The following is an 8,906-nucleotide window of genomic DNA, read 5'->3' as shown; positions in this document are numbered from 1 at the left end:
CAGAAGTTTACAAACTTTATTAAACACAACTGCTTGTGAGCATGGAAAGAAAAAAAACAATATAAAAATCCAAAACATATTTACAACTCTAGTAAAACATGCAGAGTAACCCATATTCTTTAGTGGTACATTTCAAAATACTGTCACATCCTTGGAAATAGGGTTTGTGCAAAGACACTGGGTGGCTTCTCTGGTGACAGGACCAATGAGACCACATGTCTTTCATGTCGAACTTCTTTAAGTCCTGTCATGGACCAAGACCAAGCACAGCAGCTCATTGGTCCTGCCTTGTGGAACACCTTCCCATGCTACGGCGGGATTAAGGGCAAAGCCAAACTTGTAGGTCAAATACACACCATGCCCATTTTTAGTATCTTAAAAAGTATAATTACTTTAAAGTTTCCCTCACAAAACACTTCAAGCCAAAGTCCATAATCTAGAGGGGCTAGTTGAGCCTTTTTACACAGAAGTCCTGCAATACTCACATGGATCCTACAAACCAGATACAAAGTATCTGTTGTTAAATACTTTTCAGACAACTCTGGGCTTTCATTTGTAAAGCTTGCTGAGAAATTGTGTATGATTCACCACGCAATTAGAGCTATGAAACCTAACTGTGGAGACTACAAATTCCAGTTTTATAGAGGAGGTCCTTGATCAGGGATGTATAGTTGTGTAGCAAAGCCACTTTTACCCTTAAATATCTTGTTTGCTAATAACCACGTATTGAATGGTAATGATCGTATATCATGGTTTCTGGAGTAATCGTGTATTTAAAGGTAAAACTTCATTATAGTACATGGTCTTTGGCCATGTTTTACTATAGCAGATGGTTCTGAGCAACTTCAAATTGGGTAAGTACACAAACTTCACTCTCATCTGGGTCACGGCACCATTGTAACCCGCCTGGTCCAGCCCCAGCTTCTGCTCCGCTCGAGGCCAGAACCTCGGTCCTCCAAATGAGTTGAGCGTGCTAGGCATTGAGCTAAAAGCCCAAGCTGTCGACGCAATATCCAGCATAAGCTAAGGAGTAAGGGAGTTCCATTTACTAATGCACAGCCGCACCGGCAGGCCTTCGTTACACACCCCGGTCACGGCACCACCAACTGTCAAATGAGGGTTAAGAGCACCAAGCTGTCAACACCATGTCCAATGCTAGCTCTTAGGTGGCAGGGAGAGAAGTTGGCCTCCGTTACACAAACTTTAGCAGGCAGTGTGAAAAGGACTTGGGTTTCCCAGCCAAGAAAACACAACCAGATTGTGTGCAGTGGCAGCTACTAAAATCAAGATGTGGCAAAAAGTAAAGTAACAGACAACCATGATGCGTTCAGGCACCCCGGGATATAATAAACACGACACCTCCAGGAAAACGGCCATATCACGTCTACAGGTAGTGGTTTACATTTTAAAAAGAACACACGTTTTACACATCACACCTTAAAACCAAACTGTGCCCCAAAAAATTGTGTCAAACCACATTTCGTTTTTCAAAAGTGCATTACAAAGTACGGGAAAAGTCGGAGGAACAACATACGCAATTTGGCATTTCTTTTGCACAGGAAATAAAATGTCAGCTATTTGTGCTTTCATTTTCATCCAAGGGCGATTTGCAAATCATTATCATACATCTTGTGTATATATATATATATAGATATATATATATATACACAAGATGTATGATAATATATATATATACATCCATATATATATATATAGATATATATTTATACAATACTTAAAAAAAGCCAGCCTATCAAAGCTTTTCACTCTAGAAAAAGCAACAACGCACAAAGGCTGTTTGTCCAAAGGTTTCCTTTTGCGAAAGTTTCACGTAACACTAATCCGGGAGTACCATTGGACACACACACACACACACACACACACACACACACACACACACACACACACACACACACACACACACACACACACACACACACACACACACACACACACACACACACACACACACGCAGTGATTTGAACATCTGGCAAGACTGGTATTTGCCTTGCGCTTGGCGCTAACGTGAAAGCGTGTTTGCAGTCACACCAACACTTGAGGTTGCCCAACAGGCCTACAAAGATCTGTAAGCTGAGACTGTATACAAAATTCATGTTCAGTAGTGATAATACTGACTTCCAAAAGGGAGCAAAATGCATCATGAAGCCGTGTTGGCGGGACAGTAAAACACACTTGACTTTGGCACAACACTGCACGGTTTGCGACACAAGTACAGTGGCTCCATAAGGCCAAAAAGCTTCACGGTGGGGGCGATTAAATGCATACCAGGACATAGAAACGTAACATTTGGAATTGAGTTGTTATGAATTGAAAAGTTACCCTGATTCTAAGTCCATTTTGTCAAGTCTTCAGGACTTGGATAATTGAAGTGATTAAAAATGTGTCAATTATAGCTCAAACATTGTGCGTCTTTTTTCAATTTAGAGGAAGGGATGAGTAAGGAAAGCAAACACAGGCTTTTTACCAAGATTCACAGCAATATTCCAAAACATGAACACAACCTCTCTTTTACACACACACACACACACACACACACATGTCACTGCACATCACCATCGCACCTCCATCATCCATGGCGTAACAATAAATGTAGGATTTCACAGAAATAACATGTTGACAAAATAAACAAAGTGCAAACATAGCTGCCATTATCAAAATGTGGCAAATTGTCAAACAGCTCCGATGACCTCAAGGCGGTAGCACAACTCTTACAAAATAGTACTTGTTCTTTTTTTGTAGTGTACAAAAGGAAAAAAAAGAACAATGTAACAAACATGGGAAGGACAAAACAATTGGTGTGTATTAAACACATGGATGGGACGTAGGTTCGATTTCCACAGGAAAGTTTGTGCCGCGCGCCCGTTGGTTTTCCCTCGAATTGTGTGGAGTGTCTTGGTGAGACAAGTGCAGAGCAGAGGAGTCGGGGGGGAGTGGGAGGTGTCACACGGGTTTCGTGTAGCCGAAGATTCCCACCGGGAAGTGCTTGACATGAGTTGGCCACTGGGCAGCAAGCTGGAAAAACTTGACATCGTTCCACTCCACTCCGTCGATAGTGACTAGAACACACAAGTGTAAATAGGAGAGGAGAAGCTATAAGTGATAGCAACAGCAGGGGGCAGTGTTACCTCTCAGCATTGTGTGCTGGTGCTTGGCTGTGCAGATCAACCTGCTGATGCCATCGATCACTTGGCTCTTAGAGTCCAGCTCTTTCTCCTTGGGCTTCTTGCTGAGAAATATAACTAGAAAAAGGACAAGCCATAACATTTACTTGGTTTTTCCCAAGCATTAGAGTAGAACTTTTACAAAAATAGAGGCAACAGTTTGCAAAAATAAGTTATTAAATCATAATATTATACAGTATATAGTCAGAGCAAGGCACATATTATTTTGTATCTTTAAGTGCACTATTTTCTTTTCTACTATTCTATTTTTAAATGCATATCTGCACCAGAGACAGAGCTGCTTTTAATCTCATTGTGCATGTGTATAGTAACAATAAAAGGCGTTCTATAGAGCAGTGGTTCTCAACCTTTTTTCAGTAAAAATTTTTTTAATTCAAGTACACCCTAATCAGAGCAAAGCATTTTTGGTTGAAAAAAAGAGATAAAGAAGTAAAATACAGCACTCTGTCATCAGTTTCTGATTTATTAAATTGTATAACAGTGCAAAATATTGCTCATTTGTAGTGGTCTTTCTTGAACTATTTGGAAAAAAAGATATAAAAATAACTAAAAACTTGTTGAAAAATAAACAAGTGATTCAATTATAAATAAAGATTTCTACACATAGAAGTAATCATCAACTTAAAGTGCCCTCTTTGGGGATTGTAATAGAGATCCATCTGGATTCATGAACTTAATTCTAAACATTTATTTTGTTGAAGTATTATTAAATAAATATATTTATAAAGGATTTTTGAATTGTTGCTATTTTTAGAATATTTAAAAAAAATCTCACGTACCCCTTGGCATACCCTCAAGTACCCCCAGGGGTACGCGTACCCCCATTTGAGAACCACTGCTATAGAAAAAACAGTGCTTCCTCAACTTAAGAGTATTTTAGGATAAGACCCCTCTCTTGGCTAATTGTTATGCTTTGAGTTACAAGCATCCTCACTGTGGTGTAGTAAATGTCCCAGTGAACCCCCCAAGGCAAAGGGTTCGGCGACGCGCAGCTTTCGAGCCACAAGCGGCTCTTTAGCGCCGCCCTAGTGGCTCCCTAGAGCTTTTGATGAGGGGAAAAAAATAAAAAAATGTTTTAATATGGTTTCTGTAGGAGGACAAACATGACACAAACCTTCATAATTGTTAGAAATTCCTCTGTGTATATTAAACATGCTTTACTGATGAGAGTATTTGGCGCGCACCATTTTGTCTGAATTTCGGAAGTCCTTGAACGCACCAGAGTTTGTTTATAAGTACAACTTTCCTTGACGCTGCCACAGAAAGACGTGTTTTATGCCACTCCTTCTTTGTCTCTATTTGTCCATCAAACGTTTTATGCTGTGCGTGAATCCACAAAGGTGAGCTTTGTTGATGTTATTGACTTGAGTGGAGCGCTAATCAAGACATATTTGGTCACTGCATGACTGCAAGCTAATCGATGCTAACATGCTATTTATGCTAGCTGTATGTACATATCATACTTGCCAATCCTCCCGTTTTTAGCGGGAGAATCCCGGTATTCAGCGCCTCTCCCGACAACCTCCCGGCAGAGATTTTCTCCCGACAAACTCCCGGTATTCAACCGGAGCTGGAGGCCACGCCCCCTCCAGCTCAATGCGGACCTGAGACTGAGTGGGGACAGCCTGTTCTCACGTCTGCTTTCCCACAATATAAACAGCTTGCCTGCCCAATGACGTCATAACATCTAGGGCTTTTAGAGAGTAGAGTGCACAACTGCGCACACAACAAGGAGACGAAGCAGAAGAACGAGGAAATTACAGACATGGCGACACCGTCGACGAGCAAGATGAAGAAATACGCTTGCAAGTTCCAAAACAAATGGAAACAAGAGTTTCAGTTCACCCCCCCACCCCCCACCCCCTACCCCCCACCTCCCGATATTGGAGGTCTCAAGGTTGGCAAGTATGGTACATATTGCATCATTATGCCTCATATTTTAGGTATATTAGAGGTCATTTTATTTGTAGTTTCCGTTTCCTTCAACTTGAACACACACATCTTTACCTTTAGCCATTCTAAGCCAGTAATTTTCAGGAGTTATCTCCATCCATCCATTCATTTTCTACCACTTATTACCTTCGGGATCGCGGGGGGCGCTGGAGCCTATCTCAGCTACAATCGGGCGGAAGGCGGGATACACCCTGGACAATTCGCCACCTCCTCGCAGGGCCAACACAGATAGACAGACAACATTCACACTCACATTCACACACTAGGGCCAATTTTAGTGTTGCCAAGCAACCTATCCCCAGGTGCATGTTTTTGGAGGTGTAAGGAAGCTGGAGTACCCGGAGGGAACCCACGCAGTCACGGGGAGAACATGCAAACTCCACACAAAGTTCCCGAGCGCAGGATCGAACCCAGGACCTTGGTATTGTGAGGCAGACGCACTAACCCCTCTGCCACCACCCTCTGAAAAGCCTCTGTTTTACTAATGTTTTTCAATGTTGTAAAAATGCGTAGAATATTACATTTCTGTCAACGAAGATTTGCATCAACCTGCGACACATATTCATTTTGATATGAGTCTAATATACGTAGCTAATATAGACACATCATGTGTTGCCTTCATTTGAAAACGTATACAAGGCTTTACATTTTTTGCGGCTCCAGACAGTTTTTTTTTTGTATTTTTGGTCCAATATGGCTCTTTCAACATTTTGGGTTGCCGACCCCTGCCCTAAGGTCTGTCCAATCTATCTGGTCCTCCTTGCTTTGTTTTCCAACGATACGAAGGAAGAAAGGGAATGTAAAGGACTGTGCATATTCATTGAATTAAATAAATCATCAAAAACATGACAGAGCGTGTCGCCAACTTGTTGAAACAATTTGAGTGTGTCACTGCTTGTCTGCACCGTACTGAAGCAGCATGAGTCCAACACCAGTCAAGGATGTTAAAATAATATCTAAACAAGAGACATTTATCCATAAAAATATGGAGAAGCTGCTGATGGTGTTGCATAGGAGATACATATAAGTCCACTCTCCAAGGTAAATGCTGTACATTATTAAATTACTTCATAAAACTACTGTAGTTGTTAGGCCTACATTCTGTTTTTTAAGTTACTTTTTCTTTTTAAAAGGCATATTACATTAAAATAAAATTAAAATTGTGTTTTGGGCGGGCCAAGCACCAATTAATTGTGTTTTGAGTTAAGGGCTCTGTCACAGAAACAATTCAGCTCGTAAGTAGAGGTAGTACTGTAAAGAAGTTTACAAGAACAAAGTTATCATAGTCTGAAATTTTAAGTAACATCATCAAAAATAAAAATCTAATATTTTACAAGAAAAAATGGTCAACATAGTCGAAATGTTGTCATGGTAACAACCCCCCGTCCATGTTAAAGTTAAAGCTAAGCAGAGATAAGATGAATATGAGTATGAATATATCTGCATGGAAGTTGTACAACACCAATTTTACTTCCAGCGATACCTTGGCCTCTGCCTTTAGGGAAACATGGCAGTCATTTCCCATAATATCAATTAGTTTTTGAGTAATCGATAGATAAAGTTAAAAGTTAAAGTACCAATGATTGTCACACACACACTAGGTGTGGTGAAATTTGTCCTCTGCATTTGACCCATCCCCTTGATCACCCCTTGGGAGGTGAGGGGAGCAGTGGGCAGTAGTGGTGGCCACGCCCGGGAATAATTTTTGGTGATTCAACCCCCAATTCCAACCCTTGATGCTGAGTGCCAAGCAGGGAGGTAATGGGTCCCATTTTTATAGTCTTTGGTATGACTCGGCCGGGGTTTGAACTCACAACCTACCGCTCTCAGGGCGGACACTCTAACCACTAGGCCACTGAGTAGGTACCTTTTTTGTTCTTCTCTTTGGTGACAACAGTCATGGCCATGCTGGGTGGGGGGGTCAGCTCCCCTCCGCATGGCAAACGGCTGACTTGGAGGGAGCGGAAGTTACTCTTCAGCGTGTTCTTCAGTCCCACGTCTCGCTTCTCTCCTTCTTTCTTCTTCTCGGGTCCTTGCCACGTCCAGTAGTCCACCTGCAGGCCCATCACTTCACTGCCGGAACACGGAGAGCTGCAAAAACAGCAAAGACCCACCTTGACAACCTGCTGATGCAGTGGTGAACATTTATTTTGTTGTGCGTCTTACCCAGCTCCGGAAAGGGCGGTGGACACAGAGGGTGACTGTGGGGGCGTTCCCCCAATCTCCTTCCCATACGGACCAGCCGATGGGGGTGTGGGGGAGGCTAAGATGCTTGTGTTGCCCCCCATTGCATCATCAGAATCCACTGTCAATAGGACATAGACAATCTTAGAGTAACATCTTTTATTGGCATGTGAGTCTTGTTACTACCTCCTACTTCATAAAATCAATACATTTTTCAACTGTTTTTGGTTACTTGTTAGCAAGATGACGCATCTTGAACCATCTGCATGAAATATTGTGGGCTAGGGGTGGCTGGGACAGGACTGAAATGTATTTAACTATAGTTAGGATATACTTTACTAAGATATACTTTAGATATGTAAATATAATTAGTCAGCAAAGAAGAACTGAATGTTAATGTTAAAAGAAAGGGCATCTCTATCCTCCTTCAAAACCGCAATAAAAGTTCACCTCCTGGCAGCTACAACCCTAAACTAACACCCTCCCTGGATTGTTAATATTCAAATGTAAACAATCAAATGCAGATACTTTTTCTTATGCCTTCTGATATCTCTCTCTCTCTCTCTCTATGTCCACTACTTGCTGTACATATCCTACCAAGTCAGACCTACACTGTTCCAATATCCATTTCTCTGTTCTCAATTGTAGATGACTGATGATAACAACCAAACCTAATACCCCTCCCCCCTCCACACCCCGGATTGTAAATAATGTAAATAATTCAATGTGATTATCTTGTGTGATGACTGTATTATGATGATAGTATATATCTGATAGTATATATCTGTATCATGAATCAATTCAAGTGGACCCCGACTTAAACAAGTTGAAAAACTTATTCGGGTGTTACCATTTAGTGGTCAATTGTACGGAATATGTACTTCACTGTGCAACCTACTAATAAAAGTCTCAATCAATCAATCAATACCATGATCGATGCATGTATTGTCACAGTATATACTTTCTATAAAAATATGCACCGCTACTCAACAAACTCTTATATACACGGCCAGTGCGTGGTTTAGAAAAACAAACAGGTCTGTAATTAGAGTGGAGATTAAAACGTATGAGCATTAACAGCTGTGGCTGTAGGCAGCTTCCTGATGTAGATGTATTATTAGGTCTATCATTATCTACCGCAGCATGTTGGTAACGCTACTCAGCTTTGGGTTTAAACTTGTGTTACACTTGCCGACTGTATTACATATGTTTACTTTTTTTTTTTTAAAGAAACTCATCAGCGGTATTACTGCTGACTGAGCGCTTACAGTGCAACCTGCATTTAGGAACCCCTCAATGCAAAAACTTTTCGTTCACAAACCAGACTGAATCAAAATATGCTTTTGAGTTCGAACCTTGTTTCAGTGTACGGACATATGATACACCCATTATGTGCCTTGCAGTGGAGCCATTTTGTGTTTGCAGCACATCCACTGTGGGCGGGCTGATCGCTATTTGCTTCTCATTTAGTCAGCACCATGCTGCTGTTAGCTACTGTGATTCTTTGTGAGCTTTTTAAGTGTTTTTTTTAGCCTTTTGTACAGTATGTTTCTAGTTTTGCTAGC

General features: G+C 41.2%; 1 protein-coding gene across 2 annotated transcripts in view; it reads right to left on the bottom strand.

Annotated features, from left to right (window-relative positions):
* Nucleotides 1-2,548: 2,548 nt before the first annotated feature.
* Nucleotides 2,549-8,906, bottom strand: part of si:ch211-126j24.1 (phosphofurin acidic cluster sorting protein 2) — a 95,996-nt gene continuing 89,638 nt past the window's right edge. For both annotated transcript variants that reach the window (XM_062058573.1, XM_062058574.1), the window contains 4 exons: nucleotides 7,324-7,462; nucleotides 7,025-7,248; nucleotides 3,148-3,261; nucleotides 2,549-3,078 (listed from right to left, as the gene is read on the bottom strand). In XM_062058573.1, the coding sequence (XP_061914557.1) occupies nucleotides 2,963-3,078; nucleotides 3,148-3,261; nucleotides 7,025-7,248; nucleotides 7,324-7,462 (593 nt within the window). In that variant the 3' untranslated portion in view covers nucleotides 2,549-2,962. The remainder of the gene's footprint in view (nucleotides 3,079-3,147; nucleotides 3,262-7,024; nucleotides 7,249-7,323; nucleotides 7,463-8,906) is intronic.

Source organism: Entelurus aequoreus, linkage group LG09 (assembly GCF_033978785.1).
Source record: "Entelurus aequoreus isolate RoL-2023_Sb linkage group LG09, RoL_Eaeq_v1.1, whole genome shotgun sequence".
NCBI classification, from domain to species: domain Eukaryota; kingdom Metazoa; phylum Chordata; class Actinopteri; order Syngnathiformes; family Syngnathidae; genus Entelurus; species Entelurus aequoreus.
The sequence above is the reverse complement of the archived record's forward strand: the minus strand, read 5'-3'. Positions and strand labels throughout refer to the sequence as shown.